Raw genomic sequence first — 15129 nt, 5'->3', positions numbered from 1 at the left:
GTTTTTTTTTTTTTTTTACTACCCGCCGCCCGGCTGAACTGGAGTTGGCTGGGCTGAGCCGGATCGGATAAGACCAGAGGGTGGATAGGTAGTAGGTAGGTAGGTATTAATGGGACGGAAGGTGAAACAAACCAGAAAGATACAAAGGCTAGGAGATATCGTTAATGTTGACAACAAGGGAGATAGGAGGAGCTCTTTGTATTGTTTTGAAAGAGCATATTTTTGGCTCGGTCTCCCAGCCAGATTTAGAGATGGATGGATGTTGTAATTGTAATGGTTCAGGAAGATGGAACCTGAACCAACAAGTTTTAAGTAAACTGAAGGCCCCCGCGAGCTTTAGCTGTTTTGAGCAACTACTTGTACTGTGCCAATGGAAGAGGGGACGGGCTAGCCAATGACTATGGGCGTATGAGGTAGGTAGGCATGGAAGTCTCAGCTGCACCGCGGTAGTAGGAGGTAGGTAGGTAAGGAAGGACTTATATCGATCCAATATATGGAAGTTAGGTAGGTACCTAGGTTAGGTTGTAATTAGACAGCCGGGCTGGGCTGTAAGGGATGGAAGGAAGTTGGGTTCAATGTTATAGGTATGTTCTATAAGTAGGTCAAAAAGGTCATGTGCTTCAGTATCTTCTTAGGCAGGTTACGTGCATACATCACTGAAATCTCCTTGTTGTATCGGTATATTCAACTTCTGTCTCGTAGGTATAGTAGGTACTTTCAAGTTCGTCCAGAGACCGGGCAGGGGTCAACTACTCGACTAAATGTTTCCATACTGCCTCGCACAATCTACGTCTACAGACGCCAAACTCGGAACTTATGTCCGTTTAACTCGCAAGGGATAAGGGTTGGATTACAACAAAGACCAAAAGACATTGACCCAGAACTCCTTGATATAGATATAGATATCTTACTGAGGTTCATGCAGCTCCCGTCGTTTCCTAAAGGTTTACAAGCCCTACGTCCATCAACTGCCCCTCCAAAGACCCTTCCATTTTCTCCACTCGCAAGTAGATCCACCGACAATGCAAGGCGTCATCCACTTAACTTAGCAGGGATTCGCTAATTTAGACAAATGCCAAATTCATCATCCTGACCTTGCATTTCCATGTCAAGGTGCTCTTATCAATCCACAGCTTCCTTCAATCCATACATCGCCAAGTTCGTTGGCGATAATAATAATCAGAGGCCGGGATGCTACTGCGCCATATTTAATAATGTTTGTTCCAGCTGCTGTTTCCCCTTTGCGCCGTTCCACAGCCAGCTTTGGTCGCATCACTCGATGCCAAACTTTTCGTCGTCATGCTTTGCGCACTCAAGTGCGATGTCTGGCTGCGGTCGCTAACAGCCTCGGATCAAGGCAGAAGAACACCCTTGCTTGTAAGACTGCGTCGCTCCTTTCGCACAAATTACCAGCTACTAATTCTCCCTCAGTATCTTCTGAAGCCCGATACAACGAGATAGGCGTCCAGCAGCTCAGCTCCCACGTATTCGACCAAATCTTCCCCGACGGCGCAACCCCCCCGCCACAAGTTCTCGTTGACCTATGTAAAGATCATTTACAGCGCCATGATCTGCTTGGGAAGAACACCGACAAATCCGAGCCAATAGCTTTCGACATGCCTCCGCTTCAAGGGCGTACGCTTGACGAGCACTTTCACAAGCTCGGTGTAGACGCATCTGAGCCGTTCCTTACATATGCGAAGCAATTTGCCCGCGCCAATCCACCACCAAAACCACGGCAATGGGTACGCCAGAGTGGTTGGACAAAGTATTATCCCGATGGGCAGACCGAAAAAGTTGAAGTTCCTGAAGAAGAGATGCTGTCGTTCGACACCGAGGTCATGTGGAAAGTAAGCCCTTTCGCTGTGATGGCCTGTGCCTCGAGTCCGACTGCTTGGTATGCGTGGTTGTCACCGTGGTTATTAGGAGAGACCGAAAATGATCGACACTTGATTCCTTTTGGCGATCCTAGCAAAGATCGAATTATCGTAGGGCACAATGTGGGCTTTGACCGAGCGCGGATCTTGGAAGAGTACAGCGAAAAACAAACCCGGAATACCTTTCTCGACACAATGTCGCTACATGTAGCTGTGAACGGCATGTGCTCTCAGCAACGACCTACCTGGATGAAGCACAAAAAGAATCGCGAGTTGCGGGAGCGAGTTGCGAACGAGACCCCGAACCACGACCTGGCGACAATGCTGAGCACACAAGGAATGCACGATGAAGAAGATCTCTGGGTCGAACGAAGCTCTGTCAACTCTCTGCGGGATGTGGCTAAATTTCACCTGAATGTTTCTATCGACAAAGCAATTCGAGATGATTTTGGTGAGCTGGATCGTGAAGGAATTCGGGCAAAGTTGGATGAGCTTCTGGATTATTGCGCCGCCGATGTCTCGATCACCCACCGTATCTACCAGATTGTCTTCCCCAACTTCCTCTCGACTTGTCCCCATCCTGTCAGCTTTGCAGCCCTTCGGCATCTCTCCTCTGTCATTCTTCCAGTCGATGATTCGTGGGACGCATATATCAAGAATGCCGAGGCTACCTACCACAAACTCTCCGATGCTGTTCAGGAACGCCTTATCGGTTTGACTGAAACAGCTTTGAAGATCAAGGACAAGCCCGAAGAATACGAAAAGGACCCTTGGATGCAACAACTTGACTGGTCAGGGCAAGAAATCAAGATGGTCAAAGGGAAGACCAAAAACGACCCCCCAAGACTAGCAGCTAGGCAGAAAAAGCCGGGTATGCCCAAATGGTACAAGGACCTCTTCCCAACGAACGACTCTCCCATCAATATTACTGTTCGAACTCGAGTTGCCCCTTTATTGTTGAAGATGGCCTGGGATGGAAATCCACTATTTTGGTCTGATAAATACGGTTGGACGTTCCGCGTACCTCGAGCAGAAGCCGCGAAGTACACAGCCAAGCAAGCAGTAGAGTGCAAATTTGATGAGTCTGAAAGCAAGCTACGTGACGACCATGCCCATTCCTACTTCAAGCTCCCTCATAAGGATGGTCCAACAGCGCGCTGTGCCAATCCCATGGCAAAGGGGTATCTGTCCTATTTTGAGAATGGCATGCTGTCTTCCGAGTATACATATGCCAAGGAAGCGTTGGAAATGAACGCTTCATGCTCTTATTGGATAAGTGCAAGAGATCGGATTAAATCTCAGATGGTTGTTTATGACGCAGACCTCCGCACAATGCAGGGAGTTCGTGGGAGGCGGAAGTCGAATAACCCCGGTTTCATTCTGCCGCAGATTATCCCAATGGGAACTATAACTCGCAGAGCAGTCGAAAACACGTGGCTCACAGCTAGTAATGCCAAGAAGAATCGCGTCGGCTCTGAGCTCAAAGCAATGGTCAAGGCACCCAAGGGCTACTGCTTCGTAGGAGCAGATGTTGACTCGGAGGAGCTTTGGATTGCCAGTCTTGTGGGCGATGCAACGTTTAAAATTCATGGTGGAAATGCTGTCGGTTTCATGACCTTGGAGGGCACAAAGTCTGCTGGCACGGATCTTCATTCGCGGACGGCATCTATCCTGGGCATCACCAGGAACGATGCCAAAGTTTTTAACTATGGGCGAATTTATGGAGCTGGTCTCAAATTCGCCGCGACTTTATTGCGACAGTTTAACCCTAACCTCTCCGAGAAGCAGACCATGGAAACGGCGTCGAAGCTCTATGCAAACACCAAGGGTACAAAGACCAATCGTAGGGTGCTTTATAAACGTCCTTTTTGGAGAGGCGGTACCGAGTCATTTGTCTTCAACAAACTCGAGGAGTTTGCTGAACAAGATATGGCAAGAACACCAGTATTGGGAGCAGGAATTACCGAAGCGCTTATGGGACGATACATCAGCAAGGGTGGTTATTTGACATCGCGAATTAATTGGGCTATCCAATCATCTGGTGTTGACTACCTTCATTTGCTTATCGTCGCCATGGATTACCTGATTCGTCGCTTCAACATCGATGCCCGGGTCGCTCTCACAGTCCATGATGAAATCCGATATTTGGTGAAGGATAAGGACAAGTACCGTACAGCACTTGCTCTTCAGGTCGCAAACGTTTGGACACGAGCTATGTTTTCCCAACAGGTTGGCATCAATGATCTGCCTCAGTCTTGCGCTTATTTTTCTGCCGTGGATATCGACCACGTTCTACGGAAGGAAGTGGACATGGAGTGTATCACCCCAAGCCATCAGACTCCTATCCCTCCGGGGGAGAGCATCGATATCACCACGCTTCTGAACAAGGGCGAAGCTGCGAGATTAGACCCTGCCATCGTCCCAGATGCCAAATATGCCCCCAAGTTGGATCACATTGAGTACACCCCGCGCGTACCTATTATGCAGGGCATCCAGGAGTCGGCACAAGAGACACTGCCTTTCCTCAAGGCTCAGATCGTCAATAAGGATGCAGAGCTTGGAGAAATCATCAACAAATTGCAGAAAGAAAGGCTAGCAGCAGCACCAAAGAAAGACAAGCCGCTGACCAAGAAAGAAATGCAAAATGTGTTGCCATACAGGGCATATCCACAACTTGTACCGATGGAGGAACCTTTTATTCTGACGGAGGCGATGAAGAAAAATCAGAATACTTATGCACACAGGAACAAGTTCGGGTTGGGACGGCACTCGAACAAAGGCTCGAGACCAAGCTGGATGTAAATACCATCAGCTTTGGCTCGGCCGGCAGAGGCTGAGCTTGTACATCATCTCTTATATCGCTCATGTCCATTTTATGTATCATATTTTCTCATGTTGACACGGCGAATATGTGTCGGATTGCATCTGGGAACGGTGTTGGGCTGCGGTTTGAGGCGGGTGTCAATACGGGTTTAGGGCGTTTAATGAAAATCAAAAAAAGGTTGGAGGTTCTTTTTTTATATAAATGTTTGTACTATCAATTGTTGGATATTCTGCTTGAGCCAATCAACGATGCCTCTTCAGCAAACTCATTTGTGGCTGTGATACCTTAATCGTACTGCCATTAAAGTGCTGACTGACATCTGGAGGTGAAGGTTAGCTTTAAATGACGGCTTGCGGGAACTGGCTTGGCGATCGAAGGTCAACAACCCCTGTAGTACATCAAACAGTCTCACTTAGTAAGGTACTATAGATACCTACTCTAGGCACCTAAGAATAGGTCAGTAGTTTGGGCCGTTGTTTGTTTTATGGTGGCGTGGGTTTTTTATTCGGTCCGTCGGGTCTCTGATCTTCAGTTGGCAGTGTCAGATAAAACAAGAATATCATATCTACTATCCGTGAAACTCGGCTCACCTCGATAGACTGTAATTCCATCCATACAAGTCATCTCTCTAGATACTGTATAAGCCTCTAACTCGAAAGGAAAACAAGCTCATGGCTGCAAGCGTAATGACGAAACTGTCCCGCGCTAAGAAGCAAGGTCTCCACTAAAAGCTCCTCGTCATCCCTCATCAGCACGTTTCGTTCTTTCCATGCTGTGACATGCTCCTTTATCTCATCTGCGAGAGACCACAAAAATACAATACTTGCCGATCAGGAGCCTATCCGTCTTTTACTGTACTTGCTTTTCTTCCCCGCTATCTTTTTTTTTATTTGCGCTCCAGAACAAACCTCGCTCCTTCTCTTCGCTGAGTACGAGTACGCTAAGACTTGTCACGAGCCGAACGATCGACCCCTCCTCAGCTAGGTACCGATAGACCGTGAAGATCCTGGACCGTTTTGTTGAGCTAGGTACCTCTAGTTTACGAGAGACAGACCAGACATAAGTTACAAAGGAGGGGGAAACAACACGATTCAGCGATCATATATCAGGAATCATGGTGACCACCGAAGAGGCTATCAAGAGACTCAAGGAGGCTCGTCCTCCTACCACAGACACGTTTACCTATCTCACCGTTGTCGAAACGAACCTCTCCCCTGAAGTCCTTCCAACCCTTCAGGAAATCCTCCAAGATGCTAAGCTTACCAGCGAAATCGGATGGGACCTCGTGGAGATGCTGATTGCTGTTCCTGGCAGTGAGGGCTGCCTTGAAACCATTGCCCGCCTAGGAAACCCCCGCGAGGTCATCCTCAAGGTTATCGAGGTTCTTGACAGCAACGCAGAGTCATCCGAGGCCGGCGATGCATCCGCAAGTGCAAAATTCATTACTCTGGTTGGTATGCTCGGCATCCTTCATCAAAGACTACAGGTCAAAGCGCCATCACGATACCTCCATACCACACTACAAACGGTTTATCGAGCATACAACCCACAAGGAGCCGAGACGACGGCAGCGGTTATTGATCTCGTGCGATCCCTTTCGGGGAGAAAACGACCACCTCTACCTACACGACAGTCTAGCACCAAGCTAGAAACAGCTTTCCAGGGTAGTGACATGACCAAGAGTGCTCCCGACCCCGAAGCACATGCCGGTCAGGCCGGCGAGGGCGAGTCTGAATTAGTATCACGCCTCTTACAATCCTTCGTAACAAGCATTCTCGAAGCATATGTCAACTCGAACAGTCTGGAGTGGGCGGCAAGGCATTTGGAATACTTGAATCCGGAGAGGATCCTGCCAGGGAAGCCAACTATGTTGCAGGCGTTCAAGCAAGTAGAAGAGCTGCAGGCCAGGGATGCCTTGGTTGGACAGTTAGTTGTAAGTGGGCGACATCGTATGGCACGATCCCGATACTAATGTGTTCAGGCTGTTGCTCGCGACTTAGGCTTGGCAAAATTGCCTTCAGATGAGGTCAAGAAGGTTCTGAAGTCACCATTTGCTGCAAATCCACTGTCTGTTGAGCCCGATCCCAAGAATCCCGAAGCCATCAAGCTATCATCCGGTGGCTTCCTTTGTCTGACTGCTTATCGCATGTTCGCGTCAGATATTTTTGACGCCAACTACGAACAACCCAATGCGCATATTTTTCCTGAACACCATAACTTGTTGAAGCGATTTCTCGGCGACGAACCACAGACGCAGATTGAGGGAAATCCTGGCACTGTTGAGGCATTGCTTGTTATAGCACTTTGGCTTCATGACCAGAGACGAATAGTTGGACCTAGCGCGGCCGATGACAAGGATGCGACATTTATGTCATATCATCATTTGTTAACTCTTGTCTCTGTATTCCACCCATCATTACGAGTGCGGAACGCAGCTACAGTGTTGGCAGGTCATATACTTCACCAGGACCCTGACGAGGAGGATAGATTAAATATTCTGGAGGACTTGTTGGAAAACTGCATGTTTTCTTCCCTGCAGGCATGTGCCGTAACGTGGTTACGAGAAGAGATTATTGCCGCTCAGAGGGATGGCTCAAAGGGACGGTTTGCTGATTCTGACTGCTTGGACACGCTCCAGTATACACTGTTCCAGGATCTCGAGTACCTTGCTGACACGGACTTGGAGGCGCTGTGGGAGTTCTGGATACAGAATGCGCCCTTCCATCTTCAGGTTGCGAACTTTGCTCTGTTCTTGTTTGGTGGACAGGGCTACAAGAACTTGGCTCCTGCCGGTATGGCTGCGGCAGTAGAGCACAGATACGCGAGTCCTCTGCTCGCTGCAGCCAAGCGTTTGAGGGAAGCACTGGATAAGAAAGAGATTGACGGACAGGGCCAAGAAGACGATGTGCAAATGCAGTTGGGCATTTTGACGGATACCCTTGAGCGAGTCCCTTTGCACTAGAGTCTTATCGACGAGAATCACAATAGCGTTGCAGATGAGTTAAGAAGTGAGGTACAGCAATCGTAAATATAGTAGATAACGATATGTCATATCTGTCGATCATAGTCCCGAGAAGTAGGGTCGACCTGAAAGATGCATGCTGGCACTTGGCACTGCCATATTCGCTGCTTTTCTTGATCGCGGATGGCTTGTCCTTGTATCATCCATGTAGATGAGCTTTGTGGCTTTCCACAATAATCGAGGCTACATCCGTCCCAGCTGCGAGAAGCATTGTACATATACATGTTCAAAAGAACGACGAGGAGATAAACGAGTAAATCGAATTTCAAGGTTAATCTGGACATCTTGTGCATGTTCAGCTGGTTCCTATTGCTAACTTGGATCTTTTGCTTCTTGTTTAGCCTGGTATAGGGTGGCAGTTTAGGTGAGTAACAGAGGTAATGTCCTTTAAGACTAGTAGGCTACAGAAATACACCCTGCGGGCAATCGCACTCACATTTCAAGCCCGGAGCAATAAGTCCGGCTCAGGTAAGACACAACGACCCGCTAGCAAGCAAAGCCAGACGAAGCGGTAATCGTCTTCTGTAAATTTTGATACGTAGTAGCTGTCAATTTGTATGACGGCAATCAGTAAGTACTAGTTAGTTTAACCCACATCATTAGGCACATATCGCTAACTACTAAGTTCAAAGCGAGCGGCAGCACAGACGGGACAGGTCATGATAACTCATCATCTCTCGTCCATAACTCTGAGATCCGCTGGCGCATTGACTAAAGAGGAGCTACTACGTCATGATGTTTTTCTTCTAAATGTTGTACTGTACCTAGGTCAGTGCCCAGTAGGTATCTTGTGGCTGCACCTCACTGATGCCGATGAAGGAAGCCATCACGAGATGATAAGACGGGCTGTATCATGAAGTACAGTACGATACTCAGAAATGCTGGTATGACAGCAAATCAATGCATGACTGCAGCTCTTTGAAACCGGCATCTAGTAATTTAGCGGTGCATCATCATCGATCTTCGGGCGCCTATCCCCTGCACTCGCAGGTTCGACACTGAACGAGACTCTGCGGAGGTCCATTAATTTAGCCTTGCGGAGCAAAAGCAGCCAAAACACCGAGCGCCAAGGGGCTCCGCAGTGGAAAAAACGGCAAGTGACATCATTGCATCTCTAAACCAGAAATTAGGAAAGAACATTGCCGAGACCAGAGAGATGGGCTTGTGACGCCTGCCCGATTTGTACGATGGGACGGGAGGGCCGGAAAATTGTCAATGCCATAGGAACCTTCCATCAGATGGTCTTGGCCCCGATCATGACTCTCTCCCAAATACCTGTGCACTGAACCGTGGTATAACATACGTGACTCTAGCAACAACATCCGCCAAGCAGATATATTGCCAAGGTGCGACTGATCAAGTGGCGTACGCGACAGTGATACGATAACTACGCCAACTCATCATCACGATCAGGCTCGCCGACATATCTCTCTGAATTTGCTATATTGATATAAAATATCGGGAAAGATACCGGCCCTACCTACTCCCACAGAGGAGGTGCAGTAATACTACCATGGATTCTCAACCAGAAGATTCCGAGAAGCTCAAACTCGAGGTATCGCAACAACACAACAACGAAGAAGACGAAGAACAAACCACAACGGTAATCACAGATGACCATGGAGATCTTGCCTATCCCGCCCCAATCCCACGCCCGATCCTGGCGCCCGAGAGCCCATTATCGCCGAGAAGCCCCAAGGACGTTGTCACCCCTGGCACTGTTCCCAACGAAGACACTAGACAGACACGAGTTCAGTCACAACCTGCGTCTGTCCCCGAAGTATCTGGCCAGGTATCGCCAAAAAAGTCAACAGTTCGCGAGAACAGACCCAAGCCGACCAAGACATGGCAAACCGAGCAGCCTCGCCGCGATCATCATCGTCACTCATACTTTCGACCCGGTCCAGCCAGGGCTGGCACGTCCTATCTGAACAAAGCGATTTGGGGAGGGCCAGACAATACGGGACTTGATCCTAGAAGAAGTTCATCATCGTCATCGTCCGACGAAGAACAACCCCCAGCCAGCCCGCGAGAACCGCCAAGCGGCGGACACCGGAAGAAAGATAAGGCATCACACAAGGACCTTAGCGAGGATAAATATGGCCACTTTAGTGTTGGCAACCAGAATTACCAAACTTCAGGCAAAGTCAAGAAGGATGGTCGTCTGCGCATCACGGTCAACGAAACTGCTGGCACTGGATACCTAAGTAAAGCTTTAGGGGCAGCTGTCAACAAGGTGGCACCCCCAAGGGTTGAGCAAGCAGAAAAACCGTCGAACCTCAATATTCCAGAAAGCCCACGCCGGTCTTCCTCCTCAACAGCCGTGGCAGACCCACGGCCCCAGACGCGCCTGAACATTGTTATCATGGTTATTGGTTCGCGAGGAGACGCCCAACCATTTTTAAAGATCGGCAAAGTTCTCAAGGAGGATTATGGACATCGCGTGCGCATCGCTACACATCCAGCATTCCGTGACTTTGTGGAGAAGGATTCGGGGCTCGAGTTCTTTTCTGTTGGCGGCGATCCGTCAGAACTTATGGCCTTTATGGTCAAGAACCCTGGTCTGATTCCGACCCTTGAGACTTTCAAAGCTGGAGATATCGGCCGACGACGAGCTGCCATGGCCACTATGTTCGATGGGTTCTGGCGTGCATGTGTAAATGCCACAGACGATGAGTCGGACCGGCAAAACCTAAAGATGATGGGCGAAAAGGATCCTTTTGTGGCGGATGTCATCATTGCCAACCCACCAAGTTTCGCACATGTTCACTGCGCCGAAGCTTTAGGAATACCTGTTCACTTGATGTTTACATTTCCTTATACGCCAACACAGGCATTCCCACATCCTTTGGCGAGCATCAAGAATTCTAATGTGGACCCAGGTTATACCAACTTCATCTCCTATCCTTTGGTTGAGATGATGGTATGGCAAGGGCTAGGAGATCTGGTTAATGAGTTTCGTGTCAAGACATTGGCTCTGGACCCAGTATCAACTCTTTGGGCGCCAGGGGCGACCTATCGTCTCCATGTGCCTTTCACGTATCTGTGGTCGCCGGGACTTGTACCCAAGCCACAGGACTGGGGCAGTGAAATTGACGTAGCTGGGTTCGTATTCCTTGATTTGGCCTCAACCTTTGAACCACCAAAGGAGCTAGAGGATTTCCTGGCAGCCGGAGACGATCCCATTTACATCGGATTCGGCTCTATCGTTGTTGACGATGCTGATAAGTTCACTCAAATGATTTTCGAAGCCGTTGAACTGGCAGGCGTTCGTGCCTTGGTGTCTAAGGGCTGGGGTGGACTTGGAGGAGAGGACGTTCCCGATAACATCTTTATGCTCGATAACACCCCCCATGACTGGCTATTCCCAAGAGTAAAAGCCTGCGTGATCCATGGAGGCGCAGGTACCACAGCCATTGCGCTCAAGTGTGGCAAGCCAACCATGATCGTCCCCTTCTTCGGCGACCAGAACTTCTGGGGCAAGATGGTGAGCAGCGCAGACGTGGGCCCTGAACCGGTTCCCTACAAATATCTGAACGCCGAGAAACTTGCAGAGGGCATTGAGTATTGTCTTACGGACAAAGCAAAGCAAGCTGCCGAATCAATCGCCAAGCGAATCGCGGAAGAAGGAGATGGTGCTGCCAATGCTGTCAAGGAGTTTCACCGTCAGTTGAACCTCAGTTCTCCTAGCATTCTACGATGCTCCCTTCTCAAAGACCGTACAGCTGTCTGGGAGGTTAAAGGATCCAACATCAAATTGGGTGCCTTGGCCGCCGATATTCTGGTTGGAAATGGATCACTGACCTGGAAGCGTCTGAGACTACTCAGACATAAGGAATGGAACGATTTCGAAGGCCCCGGAGAGCCTGTCACAGGGATCGCTGGTTCCATTGCTAGCACAGTTGGTGAAGCATTCCACGGCGTCGCCAGCGTTCCCTACCATTGGGCAAAGAGGACTAAGTCGATCAGAAAGAGGCAGAGTGTAAAAAGGTCGAAGAAGACCAAAAAAACAGGCAATAAAACGCCGCAGAACAGCACTGCAGACGCCGAAAACCCTGCAGACGCTGCTTCAGTACACAGCGAGACCACTGCCGAAGAAACAAGCGGGCAGTATGTTGGCGACATGGCAAGCGGTGTTGAAAGAACTGCTACCGCTATCGCCAAGGCGCCAGTGGACCTCTCGATGGCTCTAGCACAAGGATTTCACAACGCCCCTCGACTCTATGGCGATAACACGGTACGACGACCCATTCGAGTAACAGGCTTCCACTCTGGCCTCCGGGCTGCTGGGCATGAGTTTGCCTATGGCGTCTACGACGGTTTCACAGGAGTCGTTCGTCTTCCGATTCGCGGAGCGAAGGAGAACGGACCAATTGGTTTTGTCAAGGGCACAGGTATGGGCTTGACAGGACTGGTGCTCAAGAATCTCTCGGCTGTTGTTGGGCCGATTGGTTACACGCTCAAGGGCGTTGTCAAGCAAGCTGAACGATCCAAGACACCGCAGAAGTATATCCGTCGGGCTCGTATCGCCCAAGGTCAGAGAGAATACAAGACACTCCCAGAAGATCGTCGAAAGCAAATCGAAAAGGAGATAATGGAGGGATGGCACGTCATGAAAGAGCTGAGAGAGAAACTCCATGAATTGGAGAAGCAGCGAGGTATTGCCGGACAAATCGATCGAGTACTTCTTAATACCGAGACCATGTTCGAAGACGTGGACGTTGCTAAAAGATCCTTGACGGCGCTCAAACAAGGAAAGGATCTTGAAGACGTAATAGACCCAGATGGAGACCGTGGTCGCAGTGAAGGGAAATCTGGCCAAAATCGAAGCATGTCTATTCGGAGGTCGTTGAACTTGACGAAGAGACATGACGAGAGGAAACGCCTCGCATCGCTGGCTGATGCTGACGGCAACATAAACGAAGGCAGGGTTGAAGATGAAGGAGAAGTGCCTTCTGGAACAGATAGACTGACCGTGCCAGCAAGGTAGAATCATGTGCTCGCGAGGAAATGCATGGCGTTTGGTTGTCCTTGAATTGTTTTTGAAGGAATATAATATACGTATACCCCCATCATGCGGTCTAGACTGTAGTTTTAGTATTACTTTTAATCGAAAATACTTGATACCCGGATCAAAGCCTTCACGTTATTGAAATGATTGAGATGTGTGGTGGCTTCATGTACTAAAAGAATCTTGATCTGTTTGATATAGGGCATTCTGAAAGATGGCTACCCAGTGAAAGTAGCTACATGCCATAAAATACAATTGCGCTGTTTTGATGGATGAGAGTAGTGTAACCCAATATTATGATGTTATCCCACCACCTCAACGTCGCCGCTCATAGTCTCGGTGACCTCTGTGTCGGTCGTCATCTCTGTTTCTATCACGATTTCTATCGCGGTCACGGTCGCGGTCACGATTTTCATGCCTGTAATCCCGATCTTTCTCCCGACTGTACTTGTAACTGTCTTCATGTCGACGGCCATCTTTTCGTTTGTTCTCCTCTCGGCGGTATTCATCAAGACGTGGCCGTCTGTTCTTTTTCCCGTTCTGATTCCACCCGCCCAAGTCCTCTTCCCCTTTGAGCTCCTTGGCACCGAGCCCGAGTCGGTTCGGACGTCGCTTGACTTCTTTTACTGCTCCGCGGGGTTTACCGTCCCAACCCATTCCTCGTAGGAGAGCTGCACCAAATTCCTCCACAGGCATGGCTTCATAGTCGTTGAGAGTAGATGCCTCACCAGCTTCATGAATATCCCGGCGGTAAGCGTCCTCTTCCGTAGGATGTATGATCTTGTCTTCCTCCTCCTTCTTCCCGAGTAACGCATCTATGGCTTCGTCGTCTACCGATCGCTTGGGAGGTGGCTTCTTATCGTTATCCTCTGAGGGTTCTTGGTCGTCGTCGTAGTTCAATTTGACGTCCTTATTATCGTCCGTTTTCTCCTTGATTGTTAGGCCCCATTTTAGACCCTTATCTTGGTCCGCCGGTTCTGTTTCGACTGTTGTTCCGTTCTGTTGCGCCCTGGCCTCCTCAGGAAGTAAATTTCTGCCCTTCTGCGCTCTGGCACTTGATCTCCAGTCGCGATTCGGTTGTCGAGCAATAACAAAGTCTTTCTTCTCTGTCCTTGGGTCCTTTACTTTGCGCTCTGTTTCAGCGCCTTCCGCGCCAAAGCCGGTGATTTTCTCATGTCGTCCGCGGTGGTCATCTTCGTCGTCTTCCGAATCAGATCCTCCCCCTAGCGCGTGTGATCGCGGTCTTTTCCCTAGTGCCGACGGTGGATTTGGTCGTGGAGGCTTTTTTGAGTTGTTGTTAATCGACGGCGTGCCGAATTTGATTGCTATTCGTGGTGCTGCTGGTTTGTTGTGGTCGGACATTGTGGCGAGTCGTTTCGTTGATGGATTATAGATTCACATGCAGAATACTGTCAAGAGGATGGAATTATTTTTGAAAGACGTCAGAAGCAGGCAGCACATTGAATGTGGCGCATGCATCGTGGCTGAGCTGAATGGGCTAGAGCTTCCATTCCGTGACAAGAGTCAGGTACCTACTATGATTCCTTCCTCAGATGTGAGGTACCTACGGAGTGCTGTGATGACCAGCAGTGCTTAATCGACACAAGATTCAACATAAAAAGATGGAATTTTGTTGGAAACGAAGTCCTCTTAACTTTCCCCTGCAGAATCCTATTCTTCTATCTGATTCTGCCACCCTAAAATAAGTGGCTGTAGTTAATTTAGAGCTGTGGATGACTGGATAGAAAAAGATCAAAGATTATACACGATATTATACAGATTACAGAGACATCACTTACACCTACGTTTTTCCTAATTGTTTGCTGCCGGGCTATCGGGTTACAAACAAGTCCAAGAGGGTATGTACTAGTACTACCTTAGTAGATATCAAGAGATACAATTAGTAGGTTTCTCTGATGCACTAGCATGTACTTATACTTGGTGGGGATTCAAATGACTGTTCTACACGCAACGATGAGCATATTGTGTACAGTGTGTGACGCTTACCACATGACTGTGCTTTTGCAAAATTCTCAACCCCTTTCTGTTGCCTTTCACATTCGGGACGCATTTGGCGCCACGTTTGGGAACAATCTTAGTACAGTGCGAATGACAAAGTCTTGGACCAGCCATTTGAATCTCATCTTCCACAAACCTTGGCTTTATCCCAAACCTTGCTCCTCACTTCTCCTGCCCACCACTCGCGCTACACCCACTATTTGCTGCAAGCCTGGTTGATTGCCCCCCCTAATCCACCGCCAGTCCCGCACTCTCTTTAGTCTCTTCTGTTACCTTCCCCAGCGTTGAATTGTCCCCCGTGTGCCCGCGCTTCACCTAAACTCCACTGCATTCAGTGCTTTGAGTTACAACCGCCAAACACCACGGTATCGTCTCC

General features: G+C 49.0%; 4 protein-coding genes across 4 annotated transcripts; 3 read left to right on the top strand and 1 right to left on the bottom strand.

Annotated features, from left to right (window-relative positions):
- Positions 1–1214: 1214 nt before the first annotated feature.
- On the top strand, positions 1215–4679 carry FIESC28_09507 (uncharacterized protein; the record flags this gene model as incomplete). Its single annotated transcript, XM_031163643.1, has 2 exons — positions 1215–1377; positions 1432–4679. 2 exons carry the CDS (start codon positions 1215–1217, stop codon positions 4677–4679), a joined length of 3411 nt encoding a protein of 1136 aa, XP_031012331.1.
- A 1136-nt stretch (positions 4680–5815) lies between these two features.
- FIESC28_09506 (uncharacterized protein) lies at positions 5816–7663 on the top strand (the record flags this gene model as incomplete). The annotated part of the gene is made up of 2 exons (XM_031163642.1): positions 5816–6634; positions 6683–7663. 2 exons carry the CDS (start codon positions 5816–5818, stop codon positions 7661–7663), a joined length of 1800 nt encoding a protein of 599 aa, XP_031012330.1.
- A 1573-nt stretch (positions 7664–9236) lies between these two features.
- On the top strand, positions 9237–12713 carry FIESC28_09505 (uncharacterized protein; the record flags this gene model as incomplete). The annotated part of the gene is made up of 1 exon (XM_031163641.1): positions 9237–12713. The coding sequence occupies one exon, from the start codon at positions 9237–9239 to the stop codon at positions 12711–12713; it is 3477 nt and encodes a 1158-aa protein (XP_031012329.1).
- Positions 12714–13049: 336 nt separating this feature from the next.
- On the bottom strand, positions 13050–14096 carry FIESC28_09504 (uncharacterized protein; the record flags this gene model as incomplete). The annotated part of the gene is made up of 1 exon (XM_031163640.1): positions 13050–14096. The coding sequence occupies one exon, from the start codon at positions 14094–14096 to the stop codon at positions 13050–13052; it is 1047 nt and encodes a 348-aa protein (XP_031012328.1).
- Positions 14097–15129: the final 1033 nt, after the last annotated feature.

The sequence above is a fragment of the Fusarium coffeatum genome (assembly GCF_003316985.1).
Source record: "Fusarium coffeatum strain FIESC_28 chromosome Unknown BRIP53273_contig_245, whole genome shotgun sequence".
NCBI lineage: Eukaryota > Fungi > Ascomycota > Sordariomycetes > Hypocreales > Nectriaceae > Fusarium > Fusarium coffeatum.
The sequence above is the reverse complement of the archived record's forward strand: the minus strand, read 5'-3'. Positions and strand labels throughout refer to the sequence as shown.